Source organism: Pleuronectes platessa, chromosome 2 (assembly GCF_947347685.1).
Source record: "Pleuronectes platessa chromosome 2, fPlePla1.1, whole genome shotgun sequence".
NCBI classification, from domain to species: domain Eukaryota; kingdom Metazoa; phylum Chordata; class Actinopteri; order Pleuronectiformes; family Pleuronectidae; genus Pleuronectes; species Pleuronectes platessa.
The window spans coordinates 2,613,009-2,629,191 of record NC_070627.1 but is presented as its reverse complement, the minus strand read 5'-3'; the positions used below and the strand labels follow the sequence as shown (position 1 = coordinate 2,629,191).

General features: G+C 42.8%; 1 protein-coding gene and 1 long non-coding RNA gene across 4 annotated transcripts in view; one reads left to right on the top strand and one right to left on the bottom strand.

Annotated features, from left to right (window-relative positions):
- Nucleotides 1-10,968, bottom strand: part of LOC128453458 (sodium- and chloride-dependent taurine transporter) — a 31,311-nt gene extending 20,343 nt beyond the window's left edge. Inside the window, exons 1-4 of one of the 3 annotated variants that reach the window (XM_053436379.1) lie at nucleotides 10,688-10,968; nucleotides 8,474-8,687; nucleotides 676-905; nucleotides 399-533 (exon numbers count right to left, since the gene is read on the bottom strand). In XM_053436379.1, coding sequence (XP_053292354.1) covers nucleotides 399-533; nucleotides 676-904 — 364 coding nt within the window. In that variant the 5' untranslated portion in view covers nucleotide 905; nucleotides 8,474-8,687; nucleotides 10,688-10,968. The remainder of the gene's footprint in view (nucleotides 1-398; nucleotides 534-675; nucleotides 906-8,473; nucleotides 8,688-10,687) is intronic. The other 2 variants (XM_053436368.1, XM_053436387.1) reach the window with 2 other exon arrangements.
- A 177-nt stretch (nucleotides 10,969-11,145) lies between these two features.
- Nucleotides 11,146-15,128, top strand: LOC128453472 (uncharacterized). Its single transcript, XR_008341510.1, has 3 exons — nucleotides 11,146-11,704; nucleotides 13,976-14,102; nucleotides 14,414-15,128. It is a non-coding gene; the product is annotated as an uncharacterized LOC128453472 (long non-coding RNA).
- The last annotated feature ends 1,055 nt before the right edge of the window (nucleotides 15,129-16,183 follow it).

Below are 16,183 nucleotides of genomic sequence, written 5' to 3'. Positions count from 1 at the left end.
ATGAACCGAAGATGTACATTTGTGCCACGGTTAGTTAAACAGAAAGCAACAAAAAAAATACTTACATTTCATAAACCAGCCTAATATCCATACCCTTTATTTTACTTCTCTATACGACCATTTATTAGAGCCCGAGCGCTGACATGAAAGGTCAGGTGAGACCCTATTGAAATTGTAATGATTATTATTATTATTCTTCAGGCAAATGAATTGGCTTTTTAAGGGCTTTAACATGCTCAAATTCTTACCAAAATTGGCAGAAAGTTAGAAAGTGGTGAAAATGTACGTATTCTGGAGGAATTTTCATTTTATGATTGACTGTTTTTAATCAGAAAGGTATTTCTGCCTTATCAGGATTAATCTTTTCCACACTGATTCATTAGTGAGGGGCCACGTACCAGTGAAGATGGGGCAGAGCTTCCCCCAGCAGGTGATGCCGCCCTCGGAGGTGAACTGACCCAAGGCGACCTCCAGGAAGAAGACGGGCAGACCTCCGCCAAACAGGAAAATGAAATAGGGGATGAGAAATGCACCTGGTGGAGTGAAGGAAGGAGGACACAAGAGGCGGGGAAATAAAGAGTTAATGACGAATGAGCATGAATTCAAATCCGAACAATTCAACAGAGAATGTTTGATAAGCAAATATAAAGAGATCCATTATTTCTCATAGCTCACCTCCACCATTCTTATAGCAGAGGTATGGGAAACGCCAGACGTTCCCCAAACCCACGAAGCCGCCTGCCACGGACAGAAGAAAGTCCAGTTTGCTGGACCACTTCTCCCGTTGAGGGTGTTTTCCCTCTGCCTCGTCTTCAGGCCGGGTGCCAGGGCTCTTACCGGGGGACGGCTTCAGAGTGTCCTTGTGGAAATCCTTCAGGCACTGAAGTTTCTCTTTCTGCGCCATTCTGTAGAAACAGGAGACAGAGAATCATTCCAGTGAGACTTGTCTGCAAATAATCAACTAACAGGAACCACATCTACTGTTGCTATGGCAAGGGAACAAACTTAGAAACAACCCAACTCTCCAGCTCCAGATTTTTGGCTGGTGGCAGAAGTTTCCCCGTCCAGGTTGATCAACAAAAATCTCCAGGAAGTCGAGCATTAAAATGTTCTGGCAGAACATCTACGTGGTTTTCAAAGCTGCAATAAATACTCAAAATAAAGACCAGGAAGTAGTGGTGCACCGATGTATTGGCCGTACATCGGTAGCGGACGATATTCGCCTTGTTTACTGCCATCGGTAAATAAACTTGACTTTCACCGATGGCATTTGCCGATGTTCACTGGTATTGTAACGTCCCCGCCTCACAGACGACACGGAACTTCTTCTCTGATTTGTAACTTTATTAAAGTCACACTCCTTGTTCCTTCTCCAACACTCTTCACATCAACAACCATCTTCAACACCTCCTTCCCCGCTGACCCCCAACAAACCAGACAATGAGGATCTCTCATCCCACACAACCCCACTGGTCTAGTCCTGTCGCATGCCCCATCCCGACCTGTTCACTGACCCTCAGGACATCTCAATACTCCTTTAACACAGTCTTAACTGTCTTAACTGAACATAAGTCATAACAAAACATAAACCCAGTCCTCAAAACAGGTCAATCTGAGGAGGCCTGCTTTAGACAGGGTAAAAAGTTGCTGTTTTAAATGATCCTTGTGGTATTTTGACCAAAATATGTTACAGAAATTTCGTTAAGACCCCAAGGAACCATATCAACTTGTGGGCATAATAGGTCTCCTTTAAATAAAGTTTAGTTAAACTAAAGATTGTTTCATAAATTTGATTATGGTCAATAAAAGATTAGAGTGATAAAGGGCTGAAATTATTTTAAAAAATGCTTTTTAAATAATGATTAAATCGTTTTCCTTGCACAAAAGAGTGAATGAATAACAACAAACAAATTAAACAGATATCAGTATCGGCAAAGAATTTCAATATCGGTGCATCCCTACCAGGAAGTACTGGGTATTAGGAATAGAAAACTATTCAAACAACTTCATGTATATTTACGTTGGTCATTAATGACCCCTCCTTAACAATAACTCATCCATTAGAACGAGAGCTGAACGAGTCAGGGCTTAACCTGAATGCCTTGAGGGCATGAACTTGAGTTTCCACATGTGAGAGGTTCTTGTCTCAGGATGGACAGAAGTGCAATAGATGTCGTGTGGAATCCTTCAAAATCAAGGTTTTCCGGTCTTGTATATTTGTGTACATGTAAAAAAAAAGATGAGTATTCTACGACTCCCTCCCGTCCTCATTCAAAGTAAAACATATGACTCAGGGATCGGTCAGTGATCAGATGTCTGTCGCTCTCTGTCCATCTGTCAGACAACTGACACTCAATACTTCTCTCACTCATTCCCTGTCCATCTGACTTCCTGAACACAAGACAACATTTGTTTTCTACTGCTGCTGCCCAGGATACACTGTAAAAAAATGACTTTTCAGGGTGCTAGATAAAATCCATCTAGTTTCCGTCTCTTCTTCCCCTCTCCTCTGTGCGGTGACGTATTAAAATACCAACGATGTCTTGGTGGTAAAATACTAGTTTGAACCTATGGAATTATTTATAGAATACTTATACATTATACAAGGCAGCTCTTTACTACATCATGAAACATTTGACTCAATTGGAATAAAAATGCAATACTTTCTTAATATATGTATATTATACGCTACACAGGTCTCTTGGAGTAACATCTACAGTCTGTCCATTATTAATGTCCCTAGGTTGACTTAGTGTTTCTGATCTATTAGTTTTATCACTGTCAAAATGTTAGCATCATGACAACACGAGTGGAATTCAAACATACATTTTCTGCCTTGCTTAAGCGGATAGTGTCACAAATACTCAAGCAAATTGAATGTAAACAAGAACATTAATTTATGTCTTGTGATTACAGCCCCAGAAATGATTGGTTCTCTTCGGATTGCAAGCCCCCCCCCCCTTCATAACCTGAAAAGCTAGTCAGCATGGAAAAGTTACTGCTACAAAATGGCCATGAAAAGAACAACAGTTCTCACCTGCACATGGGGACAAAGATTTAACTTTTTTGAGAAATGTCCTCTCGTCTGATGAGACAAATTCAGCCTAAAAAAAAAAAACTCAACAGTAAATATTACTCAATTTGTATGGGTAATTATTTGTTTAATGTAGAAACTTTATCTAATTTATTTTAGTGTTTCATAGCTGTTGAATGAAGGTTGACAAAATCTTCATCTTAGATTTATTGGGTAAATTTTACAGGTTGTTTTATACAGTGTACACACAGCATGAATGTCAAGTATCTATATATAAAACTTCTGCATGAGGCATAACAATGCAGACAGGAGCAGTCGACAGGAGTGTGTGTGTGTGTGTGAGTGTAAATGATATCTGACATCTTTCCCACTGTGCTTCTAACTTTCCCTGAAACAAGTCAACGATTGTGTTGAAGTGTTTCCTGCTGTGAGGTTGTAGACGCCGTTATGTCTGTGACGCGCTGTTATCGTGAGTAGATAATAACGGCGATGACGGATAACGATGTTACTTTCAACAAAGAGCCGGATTGACGCGTTATCGTGAAAAACTAAACCAACAATGCATTAGAGACAACAGGAAATCCTGCAGCACTGCGGTGGCTGGAATAATCAATATGTAGTATTTTTTCATAAAATGTTAATGGTTCATTAATTAAATAATTAATGCTTGTACTACTTCTGAATATAACATGTAACAGACTATCAAATATTATGATTTCAGAAATGGAAACAGTAGAGGACCCAAAATCGAACATTTAGGCACTGCTTGAAAGCCTTTACCATCTGTACAACTTTATAACATGTACCCCATATAGTATAGGTAAAATATTATCCAATTTCTTTACCAATATATACAAAAAAAAATATGAAAATGCAAGAGATCGAACTTTAGTTTCTTTTTTCGCATTGAGCGGATCTTTATCACAGGATTGGAAATAACTCCGGATATAGTTTCATCTAGAATAATCAAAAGAATTAAAAAAAAATTGCTCAACCGGAGGAAGATTAAAAAGGAAACATTCACTGTAGAATATCAATGATCGGATCCAAAATCAACATGGATGCATATTGATATCAATGATCAAGGAAGTAAACTGAAGCAAATGTGAAGCCATGTTACCCAATTGTTCTCAGGTATTGCTCTACAGTTTCAAAATACTCTGTGGGAAGAGATACTTCATTTCGTATTGCACTTTCTTTGGTAAATGCTACTTCAACTTGAAATACCTACAGCACATGTGACTTCCTGCACTGGAAAGGGCCACAAAACAGACCATTGTGAATAGGTAGCATGCTTTTGTTGGCTTCTGCTGAGCCTTGTGCAAACAAGCGGACCTTGCAGCTCTCTGCCATGTGCAGAACAACTAGGTGCCCACAAGCAGCTGAAATGTGTTTGCTTTAAAAGGTTTAGAGATAAGCAGGAGCTTGGATATCCTGTCCTTTTTCACGGTCGCCTCTTTAAAGCCTATCGATGGTGCAGATCCAGACATGTCCCACAGCGTGAAGACCCCAGAGCAGGACACACTGGAGGGATGACATGTCCCATCTGACTGGTGAAGGCTTCAGGAAAGAGGTGGATGCTGTGGTTGGGGAGAAGGATGTGAAGGGTACCTTTTGACTATTTTGGTGCCACCACAACCCAAGTAACCACTCTGGATAAGAGGCGGAAAATGGATGGAGTGGCGTGTTGAGCGTAAGCCGCAGCAGCTGCTGCTGTGGAGGATCAACCAAAGAAAACTACCTTGAGTAATCCCAAAGACAACAATGTCCCTGGACTGCTGTCTTCTAAATGTGTAGGATGAGGGATTTGATGATTCCCATTTCGAGTGGAGGGATTTGTCTTCGGCAAGTTGTGACGGCAGTGAAAGTCCTCAGCGTCTCTCAACGCCAGAGGAGATGTATAACAGCAGGAAAGGTTGTTGTTGCACCGCTGCCTATAAGCCGACCTCCAGAGAGAGAGAGAGCGGCCGTGGGAACCGCAATGAACTGTGGGAAGATTTAAAGCTCAGGCCAAAAGCCTGGTGTAAAACATAGAGGCTCATTGTCTAGTGGTGTGTGTGTGTGTGTGTGTGTGTGTGACCACTGGATACAGACTCTGGACTTGTAAACTATGACTTCATAACCCAGCGCAACACCAGATAACACACACACACACATAAAACACACAAACACACTTACTTCACTCCCTAACCTCTTACATAACACACTCTCCTATTTTAAGACCATGTACATTTCCACTGGGCTGACCGCCTATTTCATCCGCCCCCCCCCTCCCCACACTCAGCTGCAATTTCTTTCACTCCATCTTCTCGTTCTCTCACTCCCCCCCCCCCCCCAGTTTTCATTCTATCACGTCTCAATGATTCGTCTTCTTAACATTGACAGAGATCTCTGGATCACAGTCTTATTCCCACTGATGTGGATATTAAACAAAAACAAAGAGAAAATTGTTAAAAAAATGAAAAATATCAAATCTTTCCATCCTTATCCTTCTCCTCTTCCACTGCTCTGTCCCCTCCTCCTGTTTCGCTCCCTTCCCATGCCTCCCTCTTAGTCTCCTCCTCCTCCACCCTTGATTGTTTACTTGCTCTGTAACTTTTAATAAACTCCCCCCTCTCTATCTCCTCCTCCTCAATTACTCCCTCTTCTGCACATCATCTTGTTTTCGTTCCTCCCGGTTATACCATCGCTCTTCACCTTCATCCATTTGTATTTCTCGCAACATTTTCCTTCCCTCCATCCAACATCTTTTTCCTTTTCCCAATTTATCGTTCACACCATTTCAGACTTTTCTCTCACTTAAACAAAGATAAAAACACAGATGTTTTTGTGAGTATATTTGTTTGAGAAAGAGGCAAAGACCAAGGACAAAGGAGAGACATGAATAGAGGGAGAGAGGGAGAGGTCAGGGGCGGGAGGACGAAAGGGACAGACGAATGAAAGAGCTGTTAAAAGTTAACCGATACAGATAAAGTGAGAGGGAGGTAAAGGGGAGGCTAAAAAAACAAGGGGGGGGGGGGGGGGGGGCGTACCAAGATGGAGAGCGGGTACTTAAAATTTGATGTGTCACAGAAAGAGAGATAATGTGAGAGCCGGAGAGAGAAGTGGGTCAAAATAGATGCGACTGACGCGCTGATAAAACGAACCCTCACAAGATCAGAGACGTCAAGTGGAACAGAAAACAACAAGTGAGAGATACGGAAACACAGTGGAGATAAGAAGTTAGAGAAAAACAGAGAGGTGCACGTCCGGCACTCTTATCTAACCAGAGTCAACAGTCACGGGTTACAGCAGGTCAGCAGTGCTGTTCAAACACAATACCAACATGAATCGCACAGTCCCAGACTCACTAAGCTTCAGAATCCGCAGGTTTCACTTTGGTTCCAGATCTCAAAGGTTCACCCTCAGAGATCAGCTTTATTGTGAATTTCCTGCTCACTGAGAAAACGCCAGATTTTAAATCATCATCACACACGAGTTGAAACGGCTAAAGTCCCTTGAAGGCAGCGGAATCAGACCAGAGCCGGGCTTCATCTCAGCCCTGAACGCTGGCACCCTGGTGGACCACTGGTGGAACATGAGGAAATGGTTTTACTTTGCACACGAGGGGACTATCTGCCAGTGGGAGTGCATAACGTCATCTCTACCCCGGTCTAATAAACGTGAAATACTGCCCCACTGACATCAGACGAGCGGTTTCACGCTCAAAAGCGGAACCGCTCTTCGCTGCTTGAAGCGATCAGAGATAATGTGTCTGATCACTTGTCATTTTAGGACCAGCACGCTCATGGGAGCTCAGAAGGTCACAGGTGCATCGGCTATTTAAAAAACGTGGGCACACGACAGGAAGATGTCGTCTGTCTGAAACTCGTAAAGACACGAGATTTATGACAAGGCCACGAGTCGGAGTCAGGAGATACTTAGAACACAAACAGGAACTACTGCGATCGGGGCCACGGACTAGAATCCATGCTACATTGAATTCTGGTATATAAAAAATGATTGAAGCCTTTAAAAGATCTTGGGATGAGTTGACTTAATATATGAAGCTGTATCAGGTTCTGTTGTCATTAAAATGCAGATTTACAAACTCTATATTCAATCTCTGATTACTGCTGAACTTGTTCCTGTTTTTTTCGGAGGATGTTTGATGCAAAATTTGGGGAAATCCAGCCTCAGCGCCTCAAGGGGACATTCACCTTGCATCTCCATGATTGAATTCCATCCTCCTGGCAGTGAATGAGGAAGAGCACTTGGTGTCAGGCGACAGAAATAACCGATGTTTCTTTTTAATCAGATTGAGTGAGACTGTCCCGTGGCTGTAAATCAACACGTTCAACACTTTGCCCGTCGAGGAAGATGAAACCGTTCATTAGCTGCTCAAACCACAACTACAATGCAATTAAAGAAAATCATGGCCGGACTAATGAGGCGGCTATAACGACATTAAGATGACGAGTGCGATAGCGAGAGTGTGTGTGTCGGTGTGTGTATGTGGGTTAGTAGTTCACGCTGGTTAATGCGGAAAGCACACGAGCAGCGAAGGTCAAGGACGCCCCGTCGTAAAAGTTTGTCAGCGGCTCCTGCGATGTAACGGGGGGGGCGGGGCGGGGGGGGGGGGGGGGGTTCTATTCACAGTGTCGGTGTCCACTCGCTCAGCCGCGCTCCGTTTCCATTTCAAGAAGCTGCTGTGAGAATGCTGCCGAGCCCGTGGCTGAGATTTCACCGACACACACACACAATGCACTCACCTCAGGTTACCGACTTAATAAATGATTTAACAGCAAACAAGCCTGCAGTTAATGAAGCAGCTTTCACTGCTGCTCTGACAGACACACAAGACGACAAAGAGACGCGTCACAAAACCACAAACATTCCACTTGAACATTTCAGTTAATTTGTCCGACTGGTTAAAAACACGGTTAATTTCGCCAGTTTACGAAAATGACTTTCTCCAGTAAACATGCAACTGGGACCTTTCTCCTGGAAACAGCCTCCAGCGCACAGGAAGTGATGCATGTGCTCAAGTGATGCTTCTCTCATAAGAAGATGAAGAGCTGGATTCCTGCCGCGGGCCAGGTCTAGCAGAGCAGCTCAGTGGTATTTGATCGTTAGTGCATTCATGTGGTGTTGGAGCAATCTGAAAAATGTGCTCCTGACGGGGAAAATACACAAAAACCACAACAGCCACACAACAAAGTCGGAGCAACAACTGGTAAACTCTGCGAACCTGGTTTGATCCACGATCCCTCGTGGAACTACTAACTTTCTGCAATGGAGAAGACTTCCCCCCCCCCCCCGAACCACTCGAGCAAAACGCTTTCTCTGTCTAAAAAAGTTTCACTTCTCAGAAACTCATTAGTTTCACAAAAGTTTTCCACTTTTACAGATGTTTGCTTCCACTCAGCCGAACAGAGCGGCAGCCATGTTGTGCGTCACCTGATCTAAAACGCTGCACCGGGATTCGCTGACTGGACACTGGCCGTTAAGAGCTTTGGGTGGAGAGGATGGGTGGTGATGACATCGTCCATTAGCCCAACCCCACTTTAGATACACAGGAACTTAACCAGATCAGATGTGATGGGCCTGATTCGATCCGGAGCTCACAGCGAGTAATTCAGAAGGTTACCTCACATCAGCTTCCAGCAGGAGTCTGCAGCCGAGGAGATTAGATTAAAGTCAGGGCCACGGAACCGACACACACAGACACACACACACAGTGAGTTAGTGTGTCCAAAACAACGGAGGTCACATCCCAACAACAGCTAGCCAGGAAAAGAAATTCAAAAAATGTGGTGTCACACTTTGTTGGCGATGCGTCTGCATAGTTTCTCTCCAGATTCAGAGAGTCTACGTCACCACATGAGGGAGAGCGGAGAACCAACAACCTTCTCCAGCTCTCATTAAATCAACTGTTGCTTTGTTTTATTGTCACGCGTTGATCTTAAAGATGGTTTCAGGGATTTAATATCCAGCCAAATATATACCTGCTGTAAAAAGGAGACCATTCAAAACCTCATGTTGGTTTTCGGTGCAACGTTTTCGCCCTGAAAACAAAAAGGTGGGGGACAGAAACTTCTAAAAACTGATTATTAATTCTAGTCAGCTTTCACTTTCAATGCTTTTAAAAAGGTTAAATGACAAAACATGATGAAATTATTAAAAGCAAATAACATTTATAATGCTTTTTCTTAGTCGCCTGAATGTGTTGTGCAACTCTTCACTAATGCAAAGAAAGAAAAAAAAAAAAAAAAAGTGCTAATCTCTGGTGGACTGTGGGCGTCAACAACTGGGTAATTTTCCAGTGTTGAATCAGATCCAAAATGGAGGCAGTCACCTGCTATCACAACCAACCATACATTCAAAACACTCTGCAGCTCCCACCAACTCACTGGTTCTCCTATTTTATCATGAGTCCACAGATGAGACTCAAACAGACACCAGAATAAAACCTGCACATAAACAGTCCAAGGCCCAAAGGCAGAAAAACTGTGGAAGAGAAGAAGCTTCATGTTTCAAATAAAACTAATTACACAACTGCACGTAAGATGACACATGAGGTTTGTGGCATTAGAAAGACAACATTTGCTTTCCACAACACAACAGCCTCTGGTCTTATGTGCACTGCAGGATTGTGCAAAAAATAAAACACAACTGCACTGGTTTTATTTGCGCACTGGCACAAAGCGCTTAAAATAGAGTCTGGTCCCAAAGAAAAGTCACCTTTCACCAAAAAAGGCCAAGTCAAACAGAGAGGGGAAGAGAGAGCGCGAGACAAAAGATAGATAACAAGCGAGAGCGAGGGGGGGGAAGAAGCGCACGATGTGCAACGTGCGCCTGAAGAGCATCTCCGCCTCCTCCCCGCTCCGAGCGCGTTCCTCTCCTCAATAACGAATTCTACAGATCACACACAGTCAACAGAGATATCACGCACATTAAAAAAACAGGGAGTGAGAGAATAAATGACTCCAGGTCCACGTGTTGTAGAAAGGAAGAGAGAAACGAGCCAGTGGTGACCTGGAAGTGTTCGACCTCCTCAGCGGGACTGGACCAGCGGCTGATGGGGATTTAATCCGGAATAATGAGAAGAAACAGGCATCTGGCGCGTGCGTGTGGGGGGGGGGGGGGGGGGAGGACGGCGTGTTCGTGCCACGAGGAGGAATAAACCCAAATTGGAATAAAACCCTGAAAACCACATGATGGCGCGATACCTGCTCGTGTTGCGTTCGAAGCCTATTCTACAAATCCACCAGTTCTCCTCCCTGAGCGCACGAGCCAGCGCGCACACGCACACACACAAACAGCAGCATTTATCCCAACACAACACACAAAAAAGAGCCACAGCATCAGGAGACAACATCCCTGAATCCCACAGTGCAAATAGAGTCACAACACACAGGCCCCAGCATCTCGTTCCATCTCCATTTCCCCTCTGAGTCTATACATCCTCCAGAAACTCTTATATTTAATTCATCATCCATTCAACACAATCAACCTGCGCTCAATGCAAATCAAACAAAATGAAATAAAACGCGTCAAAATCCAGATTCTGACGCAAAATCAGAACACAGCATCTCATTCATCCTCACCCGTTGCTTTGTAGGTGTGTGTCGGGCGCGCGTGTGTGTGTGTTTTTTTTTTTTTTCTCGTTACCTGCTCTGCTGATGGGATTTTGTCTTGTTCTGTTATTTTGTGTCCTTTTAATGTCCTTTGCGCGTAGGGTCCCGTGTCCGTGCTGTCTTGTCCGTGTCCTCCTGTGTCTGAGGGCTGGACGCGTCTGTAGCCTAATTTTTTTACCCTATTTATAAGCCTCCGTTTCTGACCTTTGTCTCTTGCATCGGGGGGGATCAGAAACAGTGGAAAATTACCGGCCTGCCTCCTCCGAGCAACAGGAGAGCCGTGTGTCTGCCGCCTTCACGGTCCGCACACAGCGTCAGGAAATATCCACTGTGGCTGCTTGTCGCCATGCTCTTGACTTCACGTGGGGGGGGGGGGGGGTTGCGCCTGAGGGTTCGTGCAAACTTGAAGTAAAAATGCACGGAGCTTTTACAAAATTGCATTCGTGCTTCAGGATATTTCCTCTTCTGTCTTTGTGCGTAAAATTCATTTTGGAATACACGAGGGGTTTTAGCTCCTCCTGTTTTTTCATTCCATGCATTTTTCTTTTCTAACAAATTTTGTATTATTAGACTATCAACACAATTCAAAATCCCCTTTGGTTGAACGTGAGGACCGCCCCACTCGGACGATCCGAAGCACCACACAGGAGGAATTATCCCAAATCAATAGAAACCAGATTGAGATGAATTTGAAACGTAAACACGCCTCGAGCTCCTCATCATCTTCCACAGAGCAGCTCTGTTCATCGGGTCTTCTCCGCTTCCTGCTCGCAGGGTTCACACAGAGAAGCTCGGGTTTCCGAGCTGCAGCTGAACGCAGCACTAGGCACACATTTTGCGAGCATTTTTATTTTTTTATATATCTAAACCTGCTCTCATGGGCACGCGCTCAGTATCCAATGCGCGCTCCCGCCACCCCCTTCCCCATTACCCCAGCAGGCGCGCGCAGTCGCTGAGGTCCACGCGGTGGTGGGATTGAAGAGGCTCAGTGGGAGGAACCCGTGGAACCCAGAGGAACAGCAGCAGCTTGATGTTCTGTTTCCACGTGCAGGTGCAATTATTAATATCAATGAATATGTACATGAATTAATTTAGTTCCACCAGTGCCAGGGTTCTGGTGCCAGTTCAGTCACATGACCTGCTTCACTGGGACACCCAATGCAACTCAGGCATCTTTAAGAAAAAGTGCATTTCCTGCAAAAGTCTCCAGCGTAAATGATCATGACACAGTTAAATAATCATGTTTTATTCAATGATTTAGAATATTTATCATCTCCAAACTTGTTTTATTATTGCTAGTGCAGTGCCTTGCATGGAATGGGATGTTTACTCTGTGTTTACACCTCTGAGCTACCTCAGATTCGAAAGAGTGAAAACTTAGTGTCCATCCTACCTGGTTTATCTGCAGTATAGATTTTATAGATTTTTGTATATCCTTGTTCACGAGTGCGGCCTGTACAAACGTTTGAATGATTTATCGAGTTGCTATCGTGGGTTAAACAACCGACACAATCTTCAGACCCAAGTTCACAACTTCTCCAGAGTTACAGATCACTGCTGGAGTTTTTCAGAGGATGTAGAAGAAGACACGTTCAACTCGGTCACACAGGCCCCGCCCCCCACTGGTCGTCAGTTAAGTAGATGCTCAGTTCCCCGATCACTACTGTGCAGACTCTGGGGCCAGGAGATGTTAAATAATGATAAATTATTGTGATGAGTTTAATAAAGTGACTACGGTAAGAAAATTGATTTCCTTTATCTTAGAAATTTCCTTTTCAAAGTCCTTCAATAACATTAAATAATATAGTAAATATCTATAACAAATACCCCGAAATGAGGGAGACGACAAATATAATGCAAATGTTCGTGTTCAATAATATATTACATGGCCAGTGCGGGATTTTATAAAAAGTGAAATGACCCTCGATAAGAAACATAATTTAATTAAACACCAGAAACTCAAATTAAAAAAGCATATCATTAGTGTTTGTAGATTTTCTGTACAGCTGGATTTTCACATGAATGGACTTTAGAGACTGAACCTGGACCTGTCATCTCATCTCCAGCGCCACCATGAGGCCGTGTGTTCTCCAACCATTCACCAAACATTTGACAAAACATTCCAAGGTTTAGGTTTTGTCTCTCTCTTCTTCCAAACTCTGGAATTAAATGTTTTCTGAAAGTAGAATCTCACTAAAATTCATGATAGAAAAGTCTTAACTTTAACAAAATCGTCCTCCTTGTGTCGAGTGCAGCAAATATCACTCAGCAGGACAGTCGCTGTAGAAGGTCAATTTAAAACAGTTTTTCAGCTGAAAGCATTTTTTTCTTCACTCGGCTGCTTCTTCATCTTCCTGCAGGTCAAAGCAGTTTGTGTGTTGCCAAGGAAATAACGATGTGGATGGAGGAGGAGGAGGAGGAGGAGGATTTGAATCCTTAAACAGACGTGTGGTTATGTCTGATGAGGAAATGGTCAAGCACAAGGGCAGAGGCTGGTTTGCATATCTGATGTATTCAAATCAGAGGGACGATGGCCACACAGACCCAGACACTCAGAGACATCGTGGGTCAATGTTCACTTCATGACCTGAAACATACGTGTGTTTTTATGACGTGTTCTGCTCCTCACTCTGCGTTTCACCGTGTTTCACAGTTTAACGAGCTTCACGTCTCTGCCGCCCGGACACGGCAGATAAAACACAAACATGTTGTCGGCAGCAGACGTTAACCTCTGTCCTGAAAAACTCTTTATGGCCACGTCTTATCTTGTCTGGGAGAGAATGGGAGACAACACTGTTTTTGCAAGACTGCAAACTGGGGCTGTAACAAATGCAGGATTTGAAACCTATTTTTAAAAAGCGACTTTTCAAAGAAAGACGAGTTGATTCCCTGTCAGCCAGATGTGCAGAGTCGTGAGTGTTCCTGCAAACTGAAGCACAAACGTCACAGGCTGCGATGTCCATTTTCTAAAATATCTATCTAATAATATATATTTTAAGGATCATTAATAGTTCAATATATGATCTTTGAATCCTTATACACTGAAATGGACACAACATGCACTCAGGCCAGATCAGGCTCATGCATCCTCCATGAGGTTTTATCTCTGCAGAGCAAATGCTTTGCAGCCATGTGCTGCTGGAGTTAAACAGAATTTAGCACCGAGCCAGAGATGTGGTCGACTGGTCGAAGCAGCAAAGCTCTGATAAAAGAGGACGCCCTTTTTTTTTGCTTTGTGGAAATGTAACGTCTCTCGCAACTGGCCCCAAAAAAGGAAGCAAAACAAACTTGAAGTGTGACTTTGGTCTTTGCTCTTTTGCAGAAATGAACCGAGATGTGTTGAAACAAATCCTGAGTATACAAAGTCACATGCTGCACCGAGCGCTCTCATTGGACGGCAGCGTGTCTGCGCTGTGCAGTGGGCGGGGCCAGTTAATTTCCACCATGAGGTGATTGAACTCATCGAACTCAAACTGCCTGTGAATTTATTTTAACACGATAAGAGAGTCACCATCTACAGATTAACACTGATGTGTGAAATTGATCTGACAACATTATTCATCTTTTTATATTTAAATCATTGACAGTTATGATAAATTATGACATTTTTGTCTGCTTATGTTTTGCATTAACTTGTGTTAAGTGTGACTCTCACTCTGCAAACAGCATTTGACAATTAGAATATTTAACCTCCAGGGAGCAGCTCTACTGACCATCATGCTATTTATATATATATATATATATATGTATTTCCTGTAAGGTTCAGCGCTGAGCTTCTGAATCAGTAATCCCCGGCCTGCAGCTTGAGACCTTCGGATGAGGTCGAACTCGCTGCTCGACTCGTCAGCCTCCGAGGAGCTCGACCCTCAGTTCACCTGAAGAACTCAAACTACAAACTTCAGCCTGTTTGGAAATCATCTCCAAAGTGGCCAACTGGATGTGACTTTAATTTATATATATATATGGACTTCATGTTATACTTCTGCCTCAAACACTAAAACTCTTTTTGTGTTCAGAAAAGTTTATTTTATTTATACGGTTTAAAATCACCAGTTTGCCTCCGATTTTCCTGCTCAGTGGTTTGCAGAGCAATCGGTTCACATTTAAAAGCATTCACTTGCTAAATTACACACACACACACACACCAACACACACACACACACACACACACACACACACACACCAACACACACACACAAACACACACACACACACGTGATGCACTTCCCCAGCTTTGGTTTTGCTTCTCCATCTGTTACATAAGCGCAAATGTCCAGATTTGTTGCTGCACATACTGAAGTAAACACACTGACTGGAAAACACTGCTTCACTCAAATGCACACAACACACACACACGCACACAACAAACACACACACGCTCCTTAAGGCAACTTTGCATCATCCAAATGAGTCAGTGTGATGTTCAGGGAACCAAACATCCTGCGTTGAATTAAAGTAAAATATATCTGACTTTATTTTTGCAATTGCAGTTCAATCAGCAACTTCCTCTCACGGGACAAGTTCCCTAAATGGAAATTTCCATCAACAACTTCTCTCTGATTTGAGTCTTATTCAACACGTCAGGGACATTTCCATGAAGCTTTGACTGGTGTGGTTGATAGATGGTCAGCTTGAACCCTTTGGTGCAGTCATGAAGTCCTGGTCATTCTTTAATTGGTTCCCACTTGGTTGTTTAAATTATAAAACTAGGATGTACAAGTGTTTATGAATCTGACGGTTTTATCCAGACGTAGGTTTTCCTGCAGGTTTCAGGTCCTGAGAATGACCCGGATTTCCCTCTGGATCAATAAAGATCCATGTCACTAAAAAGAGATTGTGGCAACGACCACAAACCAAACAAAGGCAGTTGTGTTGTGAACTTTACTCTCAAATTTTATTGTGGGACAGAAAATGTTGTAAGAACTTTTATTGTTAAGTTTTCTCTTGCAAAGATTTAGCTTTAGTTTGGAGAACATATTTTAAACACTTGAGGATTTGCAGGATTGTTTTTTCTAAATATTATTATCTCTTATTTGCTCATTCATAAATATATTTACATTATATTATGACTTTTTTACAAGTTTTTTCTTTGTAATATTACAACTTTATCCTCAAAATCAAAATTATATATAATTTAGATAACTTGTATAATCAGTAATGTTATAACAAAAGTTTGAGTCATTGTTTACCGGAATAGACACAAGCAAGTTGTTAAAGGACTAAAAGCATAATGGGAAAAATGTATTTCCTTTTCCTGCTGAATAAAATAAATGTCAATACTGGACTAAACATCACATAAATCCACTTATTGTACATTAGAACACAATTAACCTGAGGTCAGTGGCCTATGGGCGTCAACGCTAAATGGACAGTATTTACACAGCACTTTAGCACCACTCAAAGAGCTTCACTTCACAGGTCACATTCACACACACATTAACACACAGGGTTATGTGGGGTTCAGTATCTTCCTCAAGGACATTCCAGCATGCAGAGTATCCAGGGATCGAACTGCTGACCTTTGTGCACA